Here is a 23,600-nt window from a genome sequence, read left to right as displayed (position 1 = left end):
TGGTCGTCTTCGTTTTACCATGTTCAGATGAATCAGTCTCTGAAGTTCTTCATGTGTTGCATTATGGGTACGTTTCTGCTTTGAGGAAATATTTGTTTTGAGCAAATATGACTGACTCATGACGCTCCTGCCCCAGTGTGTGTTGAGTCCTGGACTGGCACACTGCCTCTGACTCCACCATGTGCACAGACTCCAGTCCGCTGAGTCCTGATGTAAATCCTGCTTTACTAGAAGATTCAAGCTTTCAGTTTTAAACCCCTTTCATTAACAAAAGTATGAAAAACTTTTCCGGTGCAGGTAATGAAATTGGACACATGCGTAATTTTTAACTAAAACTTTTAGCTAACTGGGACATAAGGTCAAGCCAATAAAGTATACGATGGCAATTTAATTCTTTGCCATCTAGTGGTGGGATGAAGATACTGTCTTTGGGAAACTCAGTTCAAGGCAGTGAACCAAAAATAAAGGACTGTCCATTAAGTTCAAATCAAATTAAGCATTTATTATTGATGTGATAGTGCCATTTATACAATTAAGACATTTTTGAAATACATGTCTTTTGAAACACATCAGTTGTACAAAGTGCAGAGAGGCTAATTTTGAAACCTATTTCAAAAAAGGTGAATGTAGTTTATGTGCAGAATTGTATTGAGTAAACCCACACTTATTCTATTCCACTGAACTTGGCTGGGGCTTTATATGTGCTTAACCATTATGAGTTGTCTGTGAGGGAGAAGAATAGGGCATAAACATTCACAAACTACAGCAGAAGCCAGAATTACTAAAAGTAATGAATTACTAAAATGAAAAGTATCTGATCCATGGTGCAGAATTTTCCTAATAATAAACTTAATCATTAAGGTGATGCCTTAAACTGTTCTATTCTTATTTGGCACACCACAAACTAACTGGGACACGGCAAAAAGATGACATGATTTAAACATCATATACAATTTGTATTTAAGAACTGTAAATCTGTTGAATTAGGACTATGTCCAAATCAGGAGTCAAGACATGTGGATATATTATATACTCGCTGCTCTTCAAAAATGTTCAGGTTGCCTTGGCACCTTCAAGCGTATTGATCTTCTTCCTCATCTTCCTTGGATGCGATTTCAACTGCCTCCTGAATTTCCCTTTTCTTCTCTTCTGATTCTGGAGGTAGCACAGCCATCAGCCCACTCTCGATTTTCTCCAGCCTTTGCATGGTCTTCCTTTCAAAGTTATCTTTATTTTTCATCACAAGATTTCTTATTCCTTTTTCAGCTACCTCACAGGAATCTGCAAATTGTAATCGCTCACTGTTGAACTCTGTGTTTCCGACCTCCAAACACATGAGTTTGCTCAATCTGCTCACTGGATCCATCAGATACTTGTCAGACACCTCAGTGTATGTCCCTGCGATCATATTAACCAGGCTGGCAATGTTGGACGCATAGAAAGCCTGGTTGTAGATCATGTCTTTCAAAAACATTTTTGAAGAGTATTTCAATGTTGTGTTGGATGCCTTCTCACCTGTTTTAGCGAAATCTTCCAGGGACTTGGTCAGGCTGGTTTTCATGAGGTTGGAAACCATCTGGAAGAAGCGCACCAGCTTCTGCCACTGCTCCTTCACCTTTCCCATCGCTCGAAGACCCTCAGACAGAATTCTTATGGTTGTGGTGAAGTCTATCTCTTTGACTTCACAGTTTCTCATGGTGACAAGAATTTCAGTCATCTCTTTCCTGTTTTTCTCCATGTTCTCAGCATTCTTCTCATATATGTCCCTCACTTTGTCAAGCTGGGCTCTGCTCTGCTCTATTCGAAAGCGGGCATTATCTGAGGCCATCTGGCCTGCAGACTTGGAGCCTGAACTATTCTCTCGAGTTTGAGATATTTGTGGTAGTGTTACAGGGAATGCTGAGGTATTCGTCGCAGATTTGCTCTTGGTATCAAAAACCATCGCATCTTTCCTCAGAGTTTTCATCAGCCCTATAATCTCTGCTGTTTGGGCATCATTGCGCTCTGCTTTAGGTGCTTGTTTTTCCAGTTTACAGCAGATAGTGATGGCCGAGGTGCACAATGCCAAAGCCTTTTTTTTTGCGCCGCATTGCCTTTCCTCTTTTATTGATTTTTTGATTTCCAGAAATTGGTCCTTTACCCAATTGGTATTTGGTACCTTAGTTTTGTCATCAACTATTTCAGACCAATTGATTTTGCCTTCATCAAAACAACCATCAAGCCTGTCCACTAAGGACATGATATAATTTGATTTGGAAGAAATATTGTTTTCTGAGATTTGATCATTTTCTGTTTGCGAAGATATTGTCTTCCCAATATCATTATATATCTTTTTAGGAACTGCCACTGGCGCAGTAATTATGGATGCAATCCCGGAAAAAACTGATGTGACACTGTCAGCCATTGCTTCTACAAAATTCATTCCCATAATTTCCCAGCCACTGGGCATTGAGGCCATTGATGTTTTGAAGCTCTCCTGTGCCTCCTCCAGCTGCTTGCTCATGTTATTGAAGGCCAGCTCAGCACGTTTGTTGGCCTCCTCTGAAGCTGCTTGCCTTAGTTTTGATTCGTCAATCTTCTTTCTGACTTCCTCCAATTCAGCCCCATACACCTGTTTTGCACTGGTGCAACTTTCAAGGAGCTCATGGATGAGTTCAATGACGTCAGTGAACCTTTTCTCTGTTGACTCAGCCAGTTGCAGGCAGTCATCAGCTATGTTCTTAATGTTATCCAGCTGGTCTGGGAGCATGGCCTGCACAAGGTTGTCATCATCCTGGAGAAGTATCTTCACTGCCGTCTTGATGTAGTTTGGTACACTGTTGGTGTAGAGACGAATCTGGTCCATATTCTTGTGTGCCTCATTGAATGCACGCCACCCAGAATTGCACACTTGCATGAGGCAAGCACGGAATGAGTCAGGGTATTTGGCATATTTGAAACCACCTTCTGGGCCCCCTTTACGAATAGAAAAATCTGTATTTGAGGAGATGAAGACCAGCTCTCCCAAAATGGCTATGGACATTGGTGCTGGTGTCAGGTACTCCTCCCAGTTGGCATACGGCTGCATCAGGAGTTTGGTGTCCTCTCGGCAGTCTGCTGCTCTAGTGAGACCTTTTGTCACTTTAACAATTGAGGTTTCCATAGTTTTTTCCTTCCTAGAGAAACATAAAACAGTTTGTTACCGACCTGTTAATACAATGCTTGTGCATGTGTGGCCACCACATTGTGACTTAACCAGAGGTTGTATGTATAAAGCTTGTTTGTGAAAAAAATTTAGTTTATGAAATGGGGTTGCTGGGTGCATGGCCAACTATACAGCTTTATAGCTGTATCTGTCATGGTTTTCACTGTCTACTGCTGGAAATGTCAGTATTTACCGCTCTAGATGTCTAGAGGGCTTGGCAGCTCAGTTCAGCAGGAGAGATTACCTCCCGCATGTGGGATGCGGGTGTAATCATGGCCGATTGCAGTCAGCTGCTTGGAGAGCTATTTAAGTCTCTTCCTGGCACTGCTCTGAGCTTTGGTGTTTCAGTTTGACACGTACACAGAGCTGGTATAGAGGTATTAAGGTAGACAAAGAGACAGAGAGACAGAGAGACAGAGAGACAGAGAGAGAAGCATCTTGAGAAGCATTCATTTAGAAATGAGAAATTAGAAATAGAGAAGTTTAGGGACCTAGTTTGTTTTCCTTTGGGTTGGTGAGTTCCTGAGAACCTTCCCTATTTTTGTTTCTGGGTTCTGCTTCTGTTTTGAATAGCGAGTGGCAGAGTTCGGCGCATAAAGTTTAGCCCGTTTGAGACTGGCAGTAAAATATCTTGTTTTGTTTTTCCTGGACCAGTATAGCTCAGGTCAGTTTTTCTGTTGGCGGATCGCCGGGGAGTTTGGTTCCCTTTTTCTGTTCTTTTCTCGCCTATTTTGGTGGTTATCCAACATATTGTTGGTAACTTTGTGATCCCTTCCCGGTCGCTCTTGGTCTCCCACCCCTGCTCCCTTCCAGTGTTTAGTAAAGTAGCAACCGAGTCTATTATTACAGTAGAATTAGACTAGATGTTTGTCTTGTCATTAAATTGAGCCTATAGTTCCCACTGTAATCACAAGAGATGATGGCAAATCACCAGGTGGCAAATGTGAGCACTCTACTGCACAGCTGTTGTGAGCCCACCCTTGCCATCGTGATGGACTTAATTTGCCTAGGCCTACAATTATTTGAAATATCTTGTTTTCAGTTAAATTATTATGAATGTATGCATGGTAGCATGGTAGCTAACCTACATTGTGACTAGAGTGTTAACCATGTGTTTTACACACAGATTTGCTAAATCGTAAAAATTACACAAGGGGCGCAGCCTTTCACAATTGTAGGTCGGAATTTTTTAGTTAAAAGAACTTCCGACCTCCAAGCATTCCAGGTTCACGTGCAGCAGGTTAGCTCTGTGCTCACATGTAAGAATATAGTTCTATCCAAATCAGTAGCTAATCGGCAAAAGTGTGGTCAGCTGTATTTCCAAATGCTTTCACATTTTCTTTTGGTATTTTTTACATTCCCAAATAACTTATGTGCAGCGAAGATATCTTTCTGAGATAATTTACCCTAACCAGCTAGCCAACAACATTGCTTACATGTTTTGCCATCCATTTACATGCAGAACAGATTTTACTTTATGATAGGTCCCTGTATCATTTCCAGTGTAACTTAATTTATGTTACACTGGAAAAACAAACAAACAAACAAACAAACAAACACATTTTTTTCATTTTTCCTGTTGCAGTGGATAATGGGGTAACCAGAAAACAATGATAATGTTCGTTTTGGCTGTGGGTTTACGGTCTTGGGAACTTGTGAAAATCTATCACATGATTGGCCTGCTTTCAACTGGGCTTGATCTATCGTGTTCAGTTTTGTGGTTGCCTTACTTTCAGCAGAAGATAGCTTTGCACAAAATAACTATTTCACCTGAAAGAGTACAGTCGGCTATATCTACCTTTTGCCGTCGCCAGGTGCAATGATTGCGACGATTATTTATTTTTAAATCCATCCAGGTAGCGTTGCTACCTTTTACTCTCGGTCTTTTTATCCTTTCGTTTCTGCGACCCACTTTTGTGCTTTAAGGGCATTTTTACACCACGCAGCTGAATGGAAAGAAATAGACCAGACCAGTGAATCCGGGTACTTCTACGTACACGCCCTTCTTGGGGGCAAGTATAACACAGCGGGAATAGGGTATTTCACCGAAATTACCTATATCTATTGACAACAATATAAGATATATTGTAAATTATATTTCCGACAAGCTGAAAGTCTTTTGAGCATTTCCGTTCTAAGTTGACATTTTTACGATCAGTAGTTTTTGAGAACAAGAGCTTTGTTTGACACCAGCCATTATATAGGCTACAAGACACTGAGCTAGCTAGCCGGCTAACGTTAGTTGACACTGGTGCTGATCCAATCTGTCGATATATCTATCTATACAAATTATAGGCTATACAACACACGGAGATAGCTAGCTGTCAATCGATCAAAAACTACTCATCGTCCACTTAGAATGGAATACTCAAAAGTCTTTCAGCTTGTCAGAAACATAATTTTGAAACTCTTATGGTTCCCTTTGCCCGCTGTTATACTTGCCCCCGAGAAGGGGCGTGTACGTCAAAGTACCCGCATTCGCTGGTCTTGTCAATTTCCTTCTTTATTGAATAGTCACATATGGATGTAGAACACAGATCTCTGCATTCGGTGAACCTTGAAAATATGAAAATAATGTAGGCTACATGAGCGAGCATATTTCGCGTTATGGTTCATAATAAACTCACTGACATCACAGACTGCAATGTTGGCCTTCCAATATAAACTTTAAAATAACAAATAAAAATGTATCAATATATTTCTTACAATATTGGAGATTGGGGTTGTGTAATTGTTTGCTCATAAGAAGATACTAGATGATTAAGTTTCTTCTATAAGAATAGAGGCTGTTTCTAGTCCTAAAACACGCCGCCCATTTTCATATCCCCTGTCATTCAGTTTGCAGCTGAACAGTGGATCAGACACATTCGCACTTGAGCTAATGGTGGGGGTGTTTCTCATCTCGCGCAAACACTAGACTTGTTAATTAGGCTAGCATAAGACTCGGCTCCCGTAGCGTAGTTGATGTCTACTCACTTCCGAATGATCTAAATCAGAAAAATGAAGAAAATTATGTGATTGCAAACCAAGATGGTTTCCAAGGAAAACGGAAACTTGCACATGCATAGCCTGTAGGGCCACATTGTCTCACAGTTAAATGTCGAGGAACAACATGTCTTCCTCAGAAGTTGATCAGACTACTCGATGATCAGTGGAAACCAAGGAACAACATAACCCTTTTTGTTTTTTGCTGAACCTAAAAATATATACACATATAACAGAAAATATTCTCACGATGCATGTCTTTGATATGACTATAGACCATCGGTAGGCGACAGTTCTAGGACATTCCTGACAAAAGTAGTGAGAGCGATTAATTCGTACAATTTCAAACCAAACTGTCTGGGAATGCCATGACTGAGAGAGGAGGCATAGATGTACAACATATTGTAGTCCCGTACTAAAGACAGACTCCGTATAGCCGCAGGTTGTGTAAATCCCAATGGGGAAATTCATTCAGGAAATTTTCTTCCGGCACAGAACTCAGCAGAAGTGATGTCACTCTTCAGCTCTCTTTGTTGTGTTCTTATTCAAAGTCGCTTCCTCCTGCATTTTGACTAGTTTCATAAACATAGGCTACATACGTGATATTCCGTGAAAATATCTCAAAACATATTTACTGCACACACATGGTTGAAGAATTTAGATTCAAGAAGAAACTTGTACCATTCAGACACTTGAGACAGAACAAATTTATGTCAGAGTATGTACATACAGCGTACACAAAAGTTACACTAAAATACAAATAAAAGGTGTTTTTATAGTTTAGCAATTCATATCTCAAAGTGTGGTGCATGATAACAGCGTAAAAAGCGGTTTTCTTTCCCCAAAACGTCGCCTTTAACGCCGTGTTCATGCATCACACAACGCCCAATAATTCCCCAAAAAACACTCTGCGAGATCCTGGTGGGACTGTTTAGCCTTTGATATTGAGAAAGAGCTCACCTGTGTCCAAAATGTAGCAGCGAAGACTATTTCTTCGTAAGTCTTCACCCTGGAAGCATGTCAGTGGACCTTGAGCGGGTGGCTTTATACTGGGGTCTGTACTCGTGGTGGGAGGGGCTGTCTGCATGAGAAGGGGAGGGGGCGCAACGGGTGTTCTATAGATCACGTGATTTCTCGGAAAGTCTTACATAATATGTTGGTTGGTTGATGGTTATGATCAAAATTTTTAATTTTAATTTTTACATTTTTATTGCCATTTGGCAGACGCTCTTATCAAGCCACCATGTCTGGCACCAACAATCATTTCACGGTCAAAGTCACTTAGATTACATTTCCCTCCATTCTGATGGTTGATGTTATTATTAACTGAAGCCCCTGACCGGTATCTACATGATTGTATGCATTGCACTGCTACGTGTAAATAGGTGATTAGATACAAGTGTTCCTAATAAAGTGCTCAGTGAGTGGATATATATATATATATATATATATATATATATATATATATATATATATATATATATATATATATATATCCCACAAAGGATCAAATATGGAATTATATTTGCATGCATCCTGCACTTTACACAGAGAAAGATGGAGCACTTGTGCCTGCCACAGCTGACATAGCAACAAGGCTAAGTTTTTCCGAGAAATCACATGGTCTGTAGGAAGCTGGGGCATTACACTACAGCACATCATTGGTATGTGGCAGACGCTCTTATTCGGAGCCATGCGCAGCAAAGTTCAAAGTGCACACCCAAAGTGGGCTGAAAGACCCTACAGGGAAGTACAATTTCAAGGGCTAACAATACATTCCCCTGCAGACAGCCGCAGCCTCTCACACCACGAGTACAGATCCCAGGATACAGAGCCACCCACAGGTCCACTGCTCCAGTGGTGCGCTTCCAGGGAGAAGACGAACGAACAAATTATCCCACACTTCGATATTACGGACCCAGGTGAGCTCTTTCTCATTATTAAACAGTAATATCTTCAGTCAAAGGTGTAGTGATCAAGTGCCACCTACAGTGCACTGCGTAAGTTTTTCTAACTTACTTATTTCACATTTACCCTTCCGGTGTATATTGTGGTGAACAGACTTCATTTGGCCATTATACTAATGAAATGGTATAATATTGCCTTTATTGTGGTGGATACATTGCCACAGAAATAAATATTTTCAGTCAAGTACATTTAATGGCTTTTTGAAAGTGAACTTGTTTTTCGCTCACATGAAACTGGGAGGTAACTAACGCAGATCAATTTAATTTAAGTTCCTATATTTTTTAAAGTTACGAGCGTGACCGTTAAGGAAGCTTCATGAAATAAGAAGACATAAAAGAACGTCTGTCTATTGCAAAGGCGCGTCCCATTGTTTTGAGTCCTTTTGGGTAAAATACGGCGACACTTTAGACCATTTAATTTCAGCATTTTGAGTTTAATGCTTGCTAAAGTACCTACCGTCAATGCAGCTAGTGTACTGTCCTGTCCTGCAATCGAGAAGGCGACATTTGGACTGAAATAATGTGTTCTTAGTATTTCTATTCGGGAAACTGCGCAGTTTTCCCTTTACACTGTACAAATCGCGTGAAAATCTAACATCCAATATCGTTCAAGAGTAATTTAAAAAACAAAACAAAAACAAAAAAAAAAGCCATGCACGTTAGCCTGCAAAGGAGCATGTGTGCTCAGTAATAATTCATATACACGGCTTTACGCGAATATAATTGTCTGATTACAAATCTATTATTGTGCAGCACAGGAAAAAAAAAGGAGCTCACTGCATTTATAAAAGGTGCTGTAATCTCTCATTTGAATATGCTTTTCATCCACAGAGACAATGCAGGATGCACAACAGCAGGAACAGAATTTCATCAGGGCTGTTATCCCACAGCTCAAAAATGGAATTGAGCATTTCAAAACCGTTGCAACCATTCTGCTGGCCTATGATGAGTCAAAGACACTAGCGCTGCAGCACGCTATTGTTCAGGCCAAATGGAGCCTAGAATGGGCTGAATCTGCTGCGTCCAGTCAGCTGTCGCAGGTGGATGCACTCACAGAGAGTCTGACCGCCAGGAAAGGAGAACTGGACCGTGAGCAGATAAATAAAGTGAAAGAACTGGAAAACTTGGAAACAGAAAGCCAATGCATAGCTGACTGCATGGAGACATTCAGAAAGTCTCTAGATGATGCTCGGAGAGCCCGAGATTCTGCTCGGGGAATTCTTGAAGACCTTGAAAGAAAGCAGAGGGTGACTGAGGCCGTGCGGGATGTTGCAATCGGAATAATGTTCATCCCCATCATCGGAACCATCCCTGGTGAGATACTGTCGGAAAATGATGTGCATTTTTACAATGCCAGTTTCAGTTACTGTGGAATTTCCCTTTTTTTAAATACATTTATTTAAGATTTTCCCCTTTTCTACAAATTTGGTTGCCCTATCTGATCCAATGAGTGTTAGCTGGGGGATACACCGGCCACACCCCGTCCCTATGGCGATCCGAGAAGAACACGGGTCTCTTCAAGCCGTCTCGTCTCGTCACGTGCTCGTGACTCCGAGGCGGCCGGGGTGCTGTTGTGCACAGCCATCCGCTAACCCTGCCGAGACGCTCCCTCTGGAGCAGTGAGCCGGCCAAACTTTGGCATCTTAGTCTGTTGCACCACCGCGGCTCCAGAATTTCCCTCTTTAAATGGTAAATGGCAGGCATTTATATAGCGCCTTTATCCAAACCCCAGTACAAGTGATGCTTCTCCATTCATCCATTCATACACACACTAACACACTGACGGCGATTGGCTGCCATGCAAGGCCCCGACCAGCTCGTCAGGAGCATTTGGGGGTTAACACCACAAACACGACCAATTTCTATCTCGTTAAGCATGTGCACCATTGTTGCATGAGGTTCAGAGAGATTTCTGTTTCGAAATTTCAGACACTACTACTGTGAGGTTGGGGTGACGGAGAGCCAGTAGCGACTAAAGGGAAAACCCTTATAAGCGAGCACGCAAGCGTGTTCGCCACTAAATCCTAAACGAAACAGAGGTTTTAAACAAATCCCTTCTCCCGGAACAGAGGGAGCAACGAAAACCAACCCGAAGGCGAATCTAAAGAGTAACAGAATTAAAGCCGAAACAGCGGCTGAGCGAAAATAAAGCAACCCTTACAAAACAGGGCGAAACTCAAAACCAAACTTGGTGTTTTGCCAGACCTCAGCAAAGGTAGGGAACTGAGGAACCCGAAAAGAAAATACAACCTAGCGTAAAATGCTAGGCACAATAAAATAAAAACCTCGAGAAGCAGCTCGGGAAGAAAAGCAAACCAAAATACAAATACCGGGGACAACGTCCCTCTACCCCCGACTCACACGAGTCTGAAATAAAAAAAAAACACAAAACCTTTTTTTGTTTGGGAAGGCGCCAGTGTACAATACAGAAATACTGCATGTTGTCAAATACACACACCAGCACAATACCTGACTCACTACTAACCGAGTCTACCATGTGCTTTTACCGGCTTGGCTCAAGAGCGAACAGTTGACACACAAGCACCGAAGTGTAGTTGGTACCTAGCTTAAATACTCTTCCCGGGAGGTAATTACCCTGGAGTTAACGAGGATCAGGTGGAAGCAATGATCCTCAGCCCTCAGGCGGTGACAAGGGGTATTACCTCCCACCATGACAGGACCCCTCTGCTAAGGAGCGGCCCAAGACGCTCCTTCTGCCCCTCGCCTGTGAAACTCATGGATAAGCTCAGGGTCCAGAATGTCCCTCGAGGGGACTCAACATCCTTCCTCAGGGCCAAACCCCTCCCAGTCTATGAGATACTGTTTGCCCCTACCCACGCGACGCTCCGCCAGGATGCGTCGCACGCTGTAGACCGCCTCCCCGTCAATTAGGCATGGAGGTGGGAACAGAACGCCCGCCAGAACCGGGATGCGAACTGGGGACCCCGATCCGATACCACATCCTGAGGTAACCCGTGCAACCGGAACACGTGGTCGACCACCAACCGTGCGGTCTCCACTGCCGAAGGTAATTTTGGCAGTGCCACGAAGTGGGCCGCCTTGGAAAACCGGTCCACCACCACTAAAATGACCATTCTCCCCTCGGATGGTGGGAACCCCGTGAGTGATAAAATCCAGCGCGATGTGACTCCAGGGCCGCCTCGGAACCGGTAACGGATGTAGCTGCCCCGCAATAGGACTGTGGGAGCCCTTGCTGCGTGCGCAAACTGGGCATGCGACCACAAATTCGCGGACATCCCTCTCCGCTAACCGTGAGGCATGTCCCCACTGCAGCACTTGGGACCGGACCCCCGCGGGCACAAAAAGGCAGTGCGGCGGACCCCCCCCTTGATCCGGGTCTCGACGTAATGCTCTACGCACGGCTGACTCAACCCCCCAAATAACTGGTGCCATGATCCTAACCCCAGAAAGGATAGGTTCCGGATTGTGTTCCCGGTCGGTTTTGTCGCCAACCCGTGAGAGAGCGTCTGGCTTAATGTTCTTAGAGCCGGGGCGGTACGTTACCGTGAAAGAAAAACGCGCGAAAAATAGTGCCCAGCGGGCCTGACGAGAGTTGCGCGTTTTAGCAGTCTGGATGTACTCCAGGTTCTTATGGTCCGTCCACACTGTGAACGGATGTTCTGCACCTTCAAGCCAGTGCCGCCACTCCTCCAAGGCCAATTTGACTGCTAGCAGCTCTCGATCCCCCAAGTCGTAGTTTCTCTCAGCCTGAGACAGTGACCGAGAGAAGAACGCGCAGGGGTGCACTTTTTGATCTTGGGGAGACCGTTGTGAAAGAATTGCCCCCACCCCCCACTCAGAGACATCAACCTCCACAATAAACGTAAGGGACGGGTTTGGGGTTATCAGAATGGGTTCCGAACAGAACCTCTTCTTTAACTCCACGAACGCTGCCTCCGCCCGAGGGGTCCAGACGAAATGCGCCGGGGCATTCTTTTTAGTGAGCGCAGTGATGGGCGCGACTACCGTGATAAAGTTCCGGATGAACCGCCGATAAAAATTGCCGAACCCTAGGAATCTCTGCACCTGTTTCACAGGTCCATCTCGGTTTTGCGGGCGGAAACGATGAAACCGAGGAACGACACCGAACTCGCGTGAAACATGCACTTCTCTGCCTTCACAAAAAGGCGAGCTTCTAATAAGCGTGCCAGTACCGTTTTTACATGTTGAATGTGCTCTGAGAGGGTGGCGGAGAATATCGTCTAGATAGACGAAGACGAATCTCTCCAGCATGTCTCGAAGCACATCATTGACGAGCGCCTGAAACACTGCGGGGGCGTTGGTGAGGCCAAATGGCATAACCCGATATTCATAATGACCAGAGTGTGTGTTGAAGGCTGTTTTCCATTCATCGCCTTCCCGTATGCGTACCAGGTTGTACGCATTACGGAGGTCCAATTTCGTGAATACTGAGGCTGTTTGCAGGCGCTCGAATGCCGAGTTCATCAATGGCAGGGGGTACCTATTCTTTACGGTGATGGCGTTCAGTCCTCTGTAATCGATACAGGGCCTCAGGCTCCCGTCCTTTTTTTTAACAAAAAAGAACCCCGCCCCAGCCGGTGATGAGGACGGTCGGATGAACCCGAGGGCTAGGGCTTCCTGAATGTATTCTTTCATAGTCCGGCTCTCCGGCACTGACAATGAATAGAGTGCACCCCGGGGCGGAACTGTACCTGGATGCAAATCTATGGCACAGTCGTACGAACGGTGGGAGGGTAACGTGGTTGCCCGTTGTTTACTAAAACCCTCAGCTAAATCCCGATACACCCGCGGGACATTTGATGGCAGCGGGAATGCAATAGCCCCCACCATCCGGTCCTCACTCCCACTCATAGGGGTTTGTTCTAGGCTCTCGGTTTCCCTGTCTGTAGCGTCACTATATTCTCCCTCATCTATAGGGAGGCTCCAGTCGCAGACTGGGTCCCACACCAGGCTCCCTTCCGGCTCCTCCTCCTCCGGTATCCTAACCTCAGAGCCTAGGAGCTCCCTAGACTCCTCCTCGTCCAGTTCGGAACCTATGTCAGTCAGTGGGAGGGGTCGGGGAAGCATTCCCACGGTCCGTGTGAGCGGCGCACTGCGGACCCCACTGAGACACCGGGTTATTGCGGCTACCCCAGTTTATGTGAGGCTGATGTTTAACGAGCCAGACGTGTCCTAAAACTATTGGATACGCCGGGGATTCCACCACATAAAAGTATATGCGCTCCCAGTGCCCCCGAAGTGGGATACGCATAATCAGCCGCTCTGTCCGCAGGAGGACCACTCCGGTCCCCAATGGACGCCCATCTAGTGCTATAATCGACTGAGGCTGCGGCATAGAGCGAAACGGCAGCCCCTTCCCTTTCGCCCACTGGCGATCAATAAAATTATCCACCGCCCCGGAGTCTATAAAGGCTTCTGCCCCCACAGTGACCCCTTTCCAAGTGAACTCAACTGGTATGATGGTGCGAAAGCTAATACCCTCGAGCGGTCCCACTCGTGACTTTCCCTCCACTAGTGGGACTGCTCTTTTACTTTTAGATCAGGACAGTTTGGCAAAAGTGCCCTGGTCGATGGCAAAGAAAACATAGCCCTTCTCTCCCGGGTCGCTTTCGTGAACATGCCAGAGTGGTAACCCCCAGTTGCATCGGTTCCTCCCCTTTGTGTGTCTCCTGGTTCCCCTCAGCCCGTATAGTCCTACCTAGGGGCGGCGGGCTAGGCCAATTATTTCTGCCCGTCTCGTTCCCGCATCCGGTTATCAATTCGAATGGCGGTGGAAATCAGCGCCCCGAAAGTCTCCGGGGATTCCAGGGTAGCGAGGGCATCCCTAACAGGGTCTGATAATGCCCCCATAAACAGTCTCATCAGAGGGTCATCCGCCCACCCTGTCTCCCCGGCCAGAGCCTGAAATGCCACAGAGAATTTGGCTACACTCTGAGTCCCCTGCCTCATTCGCGTTAGGCGGGCAGCGGCCTCTTTGCCAGTGATGTTATGGTCGAATACTCTGGTAATTTCTTGGATGAGGGACTGAGAGGCACTCATTATGGGTGACTGGCCACGGATCAGTGGTTCTGCCCAGGCCAGGGCGGTACTGGTCAGTAAAGAGAGAATAAATGCTACCCGGGCGTCCTCAGTAGAGAACCGGGAAGGCTGTGCTTTAAAGAAAATCAGACACTGCTAGAGGAACCCCCTACACTCGCCCGCCTCTCCCCCGTACCGCAACGGTAACTGTAGCTTGGGCTCCCTGACCATAGGCATAGTAAGCGAGTAAGGGGGAGCCGCAAGTTGGGGAGGAGTGGGTGGTGACGGATTGTCTGGGGATGCCTCGCGCACCTGCGCTAAATGAAATTCACTCGCTAGTTGGCGAAAACTTGGCACGTCCTGCTGCCCACCTAACATCATCCTGACGCTGAAACACTAGGGTCTGCTGCTCCAAGGTGGCAGCCTGCTGAGCCTGCAGCGCCTGCTCCTGCCTACTTAGCGTAGCCTGCTGCGCAGCTACCACCGCTTCTAGTGAGGAATCTCCCCCCTCCATTCCAAAACTAGTCGCTGGTCGCTCCAAGATGGCTTGTGTGTTCTGTGAGGTTGGGGTGACGGAGAGCCAGTAGCGACTTAAGGGAAAACCCTTATAAGCGAGCACGCAAGCGTGTTCGCCACTAAATCCTAAACGAAACAGAGGTTTTCAACAAATCCCTTCTCCCAGAACAGAGGGAGCAACGAAAACCAACCCGGAGGCGAATCTAAAGAGTAACAGAATTAAAGCCGAAACAGCGGCTGAGCAAAAATAAAGCAACCCTTACAAAACAGGGCAAAACTCAAAACCAAAGTTGGTGTTTTGTCAGACCTCAGCAAAGGTAGGGAACTGAGGAACCCGAAAAGAAAATACAACCTAGCGTAAAATGCTAGGCACAATAAAATAAAAACCTTGAGACGCAGCTCGGGAAGAAAAGCAAACCAAAATACAAATACCGGGGGAAAAAAACACAAAACCTTTTTTTGTTTGGTAAGGCGCCAGTGTACAATACAGAAATACTGCACGCCTTCCTTACCTGTAATGTTGTCAAATACACACACCAGCACAATACCCGACTCACTACTAACCGAGTCTACCATGTGCTTTTACTGGCTTGGCTCAAGAGTGAACAGTTGACACACAAGCACCAAAGTGTAGTTGGTACTGAGCTTAAATACTCTTCCCGGGAGGTAATTACCCTGAAGTTAACGAGGATCAGGTGGAAGCAATGATCCTCACCCCTCAGGCGGTGACAAGGGGTATTACCTCCCACCGTGACAACTACAGAACGGTGGAAGTATTTATTATAAAATGGAATGTATTTCTGATAACACACTTGAATAACATGCATACATTTTGCTGGGAGCCATCTTCAGGGCAGTATTACAGCGATTTGTCACGGCAGGGGGCGGCAGAGGAACCAGAAGCTGACTCGGGGGTGGTTTAATGAGCAGGTGGATAAGGGGCAGACAGAGTGTAGTCCAAACAGGCAAGAGTTCAAAACCAGGTAGGCAGTCCAGAAGCAGGGCAGAGGTACAGAGTCCACAAAACAAGAGAAGAGCCTGGGGAAGCAGGCAAGGGTCATACACAGGAATCCAGAAGCAAAAATCAACAGACAGAATGCCACAACGGCAAAGGCTTTGGGAACAAGGGGGCTAGAACAAGGGGGCTAGAACAAAGGGGCTAGAACAAAGGGGCTAGAATAGGGGGGCTAGAACAAGGGGGCTAGAACTGGGGTTAAGGGATAAAGGGCTCGGGACTCAGGAAACAATGAACGAGCACCATGCAACTGAAAAGGACAGGTATAAATACAGACAGTCACTCGGTGGTCTAACAAATAAACATCAGGTGAGACGCATGAAAGGGTAATATTACAATAACGATGGGGAAACGAAAACGCGGACTGGATTCACAAAGACACACATATCATACAAATGGCTCTGGACTAGGGAGTAGACAATTGCACAGAATCGGGAGATGTAGAGATACGGAGAGACAGGTGCGAATACTTTGCTGAAACTAAGCAAGTAATCAGTGATAGCATAGAAAGATGGAGTTATGGAACAGAGTGGAAAACTAGGAGATAATGTTAGTCAGTTAGTTACGTGATTAAATCTAAACTACCGAAATTAAGTGACCATTAGTTTGTTAGTTAGACAGACAGTAAGTGTATTAGTACTGTACAATATCTAAATTAGTAGTTGTTAGTAAGAATAGTGCTTTACAACATTAACTAGCGAAAGAAGCCGGAAGTAAGGAATGCAAGATTGGAAGGAAGGTTGAACCCCAGAACTACCGTAAACACCCGAATAGTGAAGCACGCAGTCAGGGGAGTGACTGGGCTAGTAAACATTCAGACACAGACATCACAGGGGAGTGACTGGGGCGAGTAAACATTCAGACTCAGACATCACAGGGGAGTGACTGGGCTCGTAAAAATTCAGACACAGACATCACAGGGGAGTGACTGGGCTGGTAAACATTCAGACTCAGACATCACAGGGGAGTGACTGGGCTAGTAAACATTCAGACACAGACATCACAGGGGAGTCACTGGGCTCGTAAACATTCAGACACAGACATCACAGGGGAGTGACTGGGCTGGTAAACATTCAGACTCAGACATCACAGGGGAGTCACTGGGCTAGTAAACATTCAGACTCAGACATCACAGGGGAGTGACTGGGCTGGTAAACATTCAGACTCAGACATCACAGGGGAGTCACTGGGCTAGTAAACATTCAGACTCAGACATCACAGGGGAGTGACTGGGCTAGTAAACATTCAGACTCAGACATCACAGGGGAGTGACTGGGCTCGTAAACATTCAGACTCAGACATCACAGGGGAGTGACTGGGCTCGTAAACATTCAGACTCAGACATCACAGGGGAGTCACTGGGCTAGTAAACATTCAGGGGAAGACGAGTGCAAAGACTAATTAATGTAAACAGAAAACCAGACATGAATAAGAAAAATAATACATTTACAAAAATACCAAATAAACTAACAGACAGAAATCAGAATCATGACAGTATTTCAGTGATTACTGCCCTGAAGAAGCCGAAACGCACTGCTATTTTAAACCGTTTTATACTAAAATTATTTTTTAACCCTTTATGGATGGTACACATTATGAAATAGCACTTCAAAAAATCTATTTGTGTTGTTTTTTGTTTTGTTCTATTTGACCTTAACATCAATTCTACAATAATTTTTTTCCAATTTAACCTTTGACCTTCCTTTTAGGTGATTGTCATTTATAAATGACTTTCTCTTATAAAGGGTAACTTTCCCCAAAAAGCCCCAATACATAAGGAAAGTAAATGCATTTAATCACCTATTAACCAGTCTGAATGTAATCAGAATGTTTCTTTTTTATGTTATTGAATTAATTTTCAACTCCAAAAACAATTAACAATGAATTTTTCTCACACACATGAATGTTATCAAGCCCAGTAGAACAATGAGCGGTCATGAAAATGACTTGTCCCTTGCTTGCAGAGCCCCTCTGCCACTGAGATCTTATACCTACACCTACAATTTCTGTCATGAAAGTTTATCATCAACCTATCCAATGTTGAGGATGGTGGCACATGTCTAATACTCAATTTTAGAGTGTCCATTTATGCCCAAACTAACACAATTTCAGTTAAGTTGCAAATGCTTGAAAGGACAAGGGAAGAAAGTAAAGTTATGCGTAATGTTGGAATAGGACTAGCCTTCTTCCACATCACTGGTGTAGCATCACCCATCGCTGGTGAGTTACTGTCGACAAATAAACTGCCAGTTTCAGTTGCTGTAGAATTTCCTTTTCTCACAATTTGGTAGCCAATTGTGCCCCATCTATTCCAATTGAGACGGGTGCTTGGGGGTTGCACCCAAAATGCATGACTCAGACAGAGATGTAATAAAGTCCCATCAGGGCTTTATTCAGGGAATGTCCAGTGAGCGTAGTCAAAAAACAAGAAATCCGCTCTGCGGGGCAAAAGCAGTGGCAAGTGCCGTCTGCCATAGCAACCTACGGAGAACAACCGTCCTAAGAACATTTTACTGTTGTGCTCCCATCCAATATAATGATCTACCATCTACCATGATTCATGTGTGAATGCAGCATTAGTCCTAGGTTTTTTATATTGATGGTATGTAACAAAGAGGATAATCGGAATGGAACTGCCTGGGTAGAATTGTAAAACCCTGTACACCTCTGGTGGTTAAAAACAACCTTGTCTTTGCAGGTGCCATCATTGCTCTGGTCTCTCAGGTAGAGTTGGACAATGCCAAATCAGCAATACGTACAGCAGAGGAAGAAGTGGAAAACTCTGAAAGAGAAGTTAATAATTATTATTATAAGTTGGAACAAAAAAAAAGGCAATGTACAAAAAAGAAGGATGAGATTGCACAGTGCAGCAGGACCATAGAGCAGATTAAGCAGAGCCTAGCGCAGGTTTATACACAGCGCACCAACATCGCCCGAGCGCAGGAGAAACTCAGGAACGCCCTCTACATGTTAAGCACCCTGGCTGGTAGAGCGAGCGTCGCTACGACCCTCACTCAGCGCACCAACATCAACCCAATGCAGGAGATACTCTGGAGCGGCGCCAACATGTTAAACACTCTGGCTGCAAGAGTGAGCGTGGCTACAACCCACACTCAGCGCACCAACATCAACCCAATGCAGGAGATATTCTGGAGCGGCGCCAACATGTTAAGCACGCTGGCTGCAAGAGCGAGCGTGGCTACAACCCACACGCCGCAAGTCATCTGCCTGCCCCCTGTGGTGAACATACTGGGAGAGATCATTGAACTCATGCTTCAAATGCAGGGAGATAGAAGATATGAGCTCCTCAGTGATCCACAAGTCAAAGCTGCCATCCTTAGCCTGCAGGAACTCCACCAGAAAGTTTCAGCCATCGATGACGAGCAGACATTAAATGAAATTCAGTTTTATTGATTGAGATGTACACCCATGACACATTCCCACAGGGTACACATAGTGAGCTCCAGATTTATCACATGCAGTGGGGTCTAAAAGTCTGAACATTTTCCTTACAACTTATATTACCAGCATAACAATTGGAGTGAAAAGTTAAATCTTTGAAAAATGTACATGAATTTCAGAATTTCTTAGTATTTGGTATGCCCCCCTTTTGCTTTAATGGCAATGTGCTCTGGAGCTGGCACAGACTCCACAGGATCCATGTTATTCCAGCCTGACAATGTTCCAAAGAGCACCTTGTGTTGTTACTGAATGCTTGGCTTTTGTCAGTCTTGAAGTGCCCCCATAAATATTCACTGGGGTTGAGGTCAGGTGATTGTGGATTGTGCTGAACTCCTTTCTCTTCTCTTCTTTCGTATATCGTCAGATGGCCAACTCAGTGTCATGCAGCCACGCCCTCGTCTCCGGTCCTAAGTCGAAAAGGCCAGCTTCTGAGGGTGGGCTGTATAGGGGGCAGCCGGTGATTATGTGCTCGGCAGTCTGTTCAGGCTCGCCGCACTCACATGCCGCACTGTCCGATAGGCCCCACTTCTTCAGAGATGACTTGAAGCGTCCGACGCCAGAGCGCAGACGGTTCAGTGAGGTCCATAGATGGCGTGGCATGTCTTCTCCTTTTACACCGCCTCCTGGGTCCCGGATGTATCGTTGCATGCGGGAGGGCCCAGCCGTCTCCCACGTCTGTTTCCAGGATGCTGCCAGCCAGGCGTCTCTGGACAAGTCCTCAGGGATAGACTGTAGCATCTCCTGCGCTGCCTTGTTGTAGGGATGGCGAGACTTAAGCCTGCATGGTGGTGCCGGTGTTGTTGTGGCTTTGTGTAGGATGTGCCAGTCGTGCTTCTGGGCTTTTCTTGCCAGGGCGAGGGTAGCCGCATCCCGTCAGAGACTGGCTGGGGCGATTCCAGCTAGGACTGGCAGGTAGGACACAGGGGTGGGTTTCAGACAACCAGTAACTATACGGAGGGCGCTGTTGATGACTGTATCTACCTTGTTCACATGTGGACTTCTGCTCCAGGCTGGGGCACAGTATTCTGCTATGGGTAATACCAGGGCTTGCGTGGATATGCGTAGGGTCTGGGGGGAAGCTCCCCAAGTCGAACCCGCCAGGCGGCGGATGAGCGAGACCCTTGCTGTTGTCTTGGCCTTCACTTCATCCAGGTGTTGCTTGTAGGACAGTGTCCGGTCCAAGCATACGCCGAGGTACTTGGGGGCTTGCTGGAACTCCAGGCGGTTGTTGCCAACATGCACGTCCAGTTCCCTTCTTGCTTCCCGATTGTTAAGGTGGTAAGCTGCAGACACTGTCTTGCCCATGCTGAGCTGAAGGTGCCACTTCTGGAGGTAGTCTGCCAGGATGCCCATGTCTCGGTTGAGGCCATCTTCCATCGCCTTCCATGTTGGGCGGCGAAGCATGATGGCCAAGTCGTCCGCATAGCCATACTTGGTAGATGTTGTATCTGGCAGGTCGTGAATGTATATGTTGAACAACATTGGTGAGAGGACGGAGCCTTGCGGGACACCGTTCTTCAACTTTCTGAGCCTGCTGGTCTGGCCATCGCTGGTCTGTAGGATGAAGCTACGGTTCGATAGCATCTCCATAATGAACCTCACCATGTGCCGGTCTGGGATTGTCCTCAACAGTTTCAGATGTAGTCCACGGTGCCACACGGTGTCATAGGCGGCTGTCAGGTCCAGGAATACTACTCCAGCTTTTTCGTTATCCTGAAAGCTGTCCTCGATGTCCTGAGTGAGTAGCGTTACCTGATCCACTGTTGACCTGCCTCGGCGGAAGCCGGCTTGTTCCGGTGGGAGTTGTGGGTCCACCACTGGCTCGATGCGGCTGTGAATCAGCCTCTCCAGGATCTTATATGGGACACAGAGCAGAGAGATGGGCCTGTAGGACTTCGGGTCTTCGGCGGGTTTGTTCGGCTTTGGCAAGGCTATGACGGAAGCACGGCGCCAGGTCTTTGGGAGCTTGGACCTCCGGAAGCATGATGAGAAGAACGAGCATAGCCAGTAAGATGTTCTTTCACTTTGGTGTATGACAAACTCTGGGTGGATATTGTCTCGACCTGATGACTTGCCCGGCTTCAGTTTGTTGATTGCTGCACTTAGTTCGGCTACTGTGAAGTCTCCTGAGAGGTTAGCATCGACGCTGGCTGCCTTGGAGAGAGACGATACCTCACACGAGGTCAATCGTGTGACGTTTCTGTCAGCATCAGGGAAGCGACCATTTTTCAGGAGCTGGGAAGCAATGGCATCTGCTGTCACTGGACACCTGCGGGGGGTTGTTTTTCTCCCTGAGAGCAGGTTGATGGTCTGCCACACCTTCCGGCTAGAGTGGGTGAAGTCGATAGCTTCCACTACTTCAGTCCACCTGGCCCTTTGGGTGTCGTCCAGCTTCTGCAATAGGGTTGTTGCTGTTGCGTCCATTTCTTCCCTGGAGCTTGCCTGCTGGTGTTGGCGCAGCAGGCAGCTGCACTCCTCATCCCAGCCCGGGATGTAGTTCTTATTGTAGCCACGTGGGATGTTGTGCTTTGCTGCCCTGAGGAGGACTTCACAGTAGGCGGCGTATGCAGCATCCACATCAGCTGCTTCTGGGTCCAGGAGACCAGCAGTTCTTCTTTCCGTTTCCGCCATAAACTGCCGCCAGTTCGCCTTCCTGAAGTTCCATCTCCTGACCGGTTTGCCAGATACCGGCTGTACCAGTGATGGTACTTTGATGAGGGATGGCCGGTGGTGTGAACGAGGGAACCTGTCCAAGACACGTCTCTCCGGTTTCAGGTCGTTACTGCGGCATACGGCAAAGGCCTGGGTTGGTGTGAGAGTTCCAGCGTGCAGAAAAGAAGCTTGGGGGCTCCTTTGGGTCGAAGAGCAGCAATGCCTCAGCGTTAGAAGCCCACTCACTCAGCGCTTCACCATCCTGTGATGTGTGGTTGTAACCCCAATCTGTATGTTGGCAATTGAAGTCACCTGCATAGATGGCGGGAGGAGTCACAGATGGTAGTGATGATACAGTCAGCACAGTTGGTGGGGGCTTGTATACATTCACAACAGATGTTTCTTGGATTTTGGTGACCAGCCATTCAATGTTGCAGCCGGGTGGAGATTGACTGGTGGCTGACCAGCTCAATCCTTCCCGGACAAAGGTTGCCATTCCATGCTTCCTGCTGTGGATGGATCCGGTGAGGAAGAACCCAGGCAGTTTGAGGTTGTCGTCAGAAACCCAGTGTGTCTCTTCTCTGAAGTAACATTGGTATTAAAATCCTAAAACTTTCTTTTCATTTTCGTTGTTGCAAGATCAGACACATTTTGACAGGCTTCACAGATATCAGATACATTAGATATTACAGCTCTTATGTGATGTTTAAATGAAAAAATAAAAGAATAAAAGAAGAATCTGAAAATAAAAGTTTTTTTTTATTTTGGATACCGGTGGACTTGCGGTTCTTCTGAATCATTTTGTGAATTGTTCCCAGTTTAATCCCAAGATCTTGTGATATTAAGAGCGGCCAGCAGGGGGGCTGGACTCAAGCTTAACAAGCAACCGTAATAAGCAAGGGGAGACCATCAATGCCAAAAAAGTTTAATTCAACCAAAGTTAGGTAACAGAAGTACAATACCCATGGAGTGTGAACAAATTAAACATCAGTTGTGTAATGCCATGCCATTGTCTCCTGCTTAGTCTAATCAACTGTAAGTCACTCTGGATAAGAGCCTCTGCCAAATGCCATTAATGTAATGTAATGTAGTGGCAGCTCAGTTGAGGGGCAGTGAGCAAAATACAGGACTGTGCATGAAGTTCAAATGAAATTAAACATTTATTTTTCAGGTGATAATATCATTTATACAAGTAATAAATGGGAAATGTGTCCGTTTGTTCATTTGTCAGTTCTATTTCCTTGTGTAAAGTTGTATCTGTTCAGTTCTAGCCTCTGGTTTCCTGACCCATTTCTATTCTGTTTCTTTTCTGCCGTTTTTGGATTCCCAGATGTTTTAACTCTGCCTGGCTTTTGGATTATGTGTTTGTGCTTTGTACACTTGTGTCGATGGCCTGCCCGCTACTGAACTCTGCCGGCTTTATTAGGATGCTGCTTATTGGACTCTGTCTTGTACCGCTGCCCTGCTATTGGACTGACTACTGATTTTTGGACTTTGCCTATTCTTGGATTACGTTCTTGATCTGCCTGTTCTGAATAAACCTGCCATATTCACCTTATGCCTGAGTCTGCATTGGGTTGCTCTGTCCCACATCCTGACAAAAAACGTCACACAGTTACAGCACACACTACCAAACATCACACAGTTACAGTACACACTACCAAACATCACACAGTTACAGCACACACTACCAAACATCACAGTTACAGCACACACTCCCAAACATCACAGTTACAGCACAATCTACCAAACCATCGCACAGTTACAGCACACACTACCAAACATCACAGTTACAGCA

The 23,600-nt window shown here is 45.9% G+C and overlaps 2 protein-coding genes across 2 annotated transcripts; one reads left to right on the top strand and one right to left on the bottom strand.

Moving 5' to 3' along the window:
- Nucleotides 1-481: 481 nt before the first annotated feature.
- LOC133135337 (uncharacterized) lies at nucleotides 482-7,233 on the bottom strand. Its single transcript, XM_061252264.1, has 2 exons — nucleotides 7,130-7,233; nucleotides 482-3,155 (listed from the first exon to the last, which is right to left on the bottom strand). Exon 2 carries the CDS (start codon nucleotides 3,140-3,142, stop codon nucleotides 1,073-1,075), a length of 2,070 nt encoding a protein of 689 aa, XP_061108248.1. The 5' UTR covers nucleotides 3,143-3,155; nucleotides 7,130-7,233; the 3' UTR covers nucleotides 482-1,072.
- Nucleotides 7,234-7,959: 726 nt separating this feature from the next.
- LOC133135498 (uncharacterized) lies at nucleotides 7,960-23,360 on the top strand. Its single transcript, XM_061252536.1, has 3 exons — nucleotides 7,960-8,091; nucleotides 8,968-9,450; nucleotides 18,387-23,360. Exons 2-3 carry the CDS (start codon nucleotides 8,973-8,975, stop codon nucleotides 19,100-19,102), a joined length of 1,194 nt encoding a protein of 397 aa, XP_061108520.1. The 5' UTR covers nucleotides 7,960-8,091; nucleotides 8,968-8,972; the 3' UTR covers nucleotides 19,103-23,360.
- Nucleotides 23,361-23,600: the final 240 nt, after the last annotated feature.

The sequence above is a fragment of the Conger conger genome, chromosome 8, assembly GCF_963514075.1.
Source record: "Conger conger chromosome 8, fConCon1.1, whole genome shotgun sequence".
NCBI classification, from domain to species: domain Eukaryota; kingdom Metazoa; phylum Chordata; class Actinopteri; order Anguilliformes; family Congridae; genus Conger; species Conger conger.
Note: the sequence above shows the minus strand (reverse complement) of the source record. Positions and strands in the feature narration are given on the sequence as shown.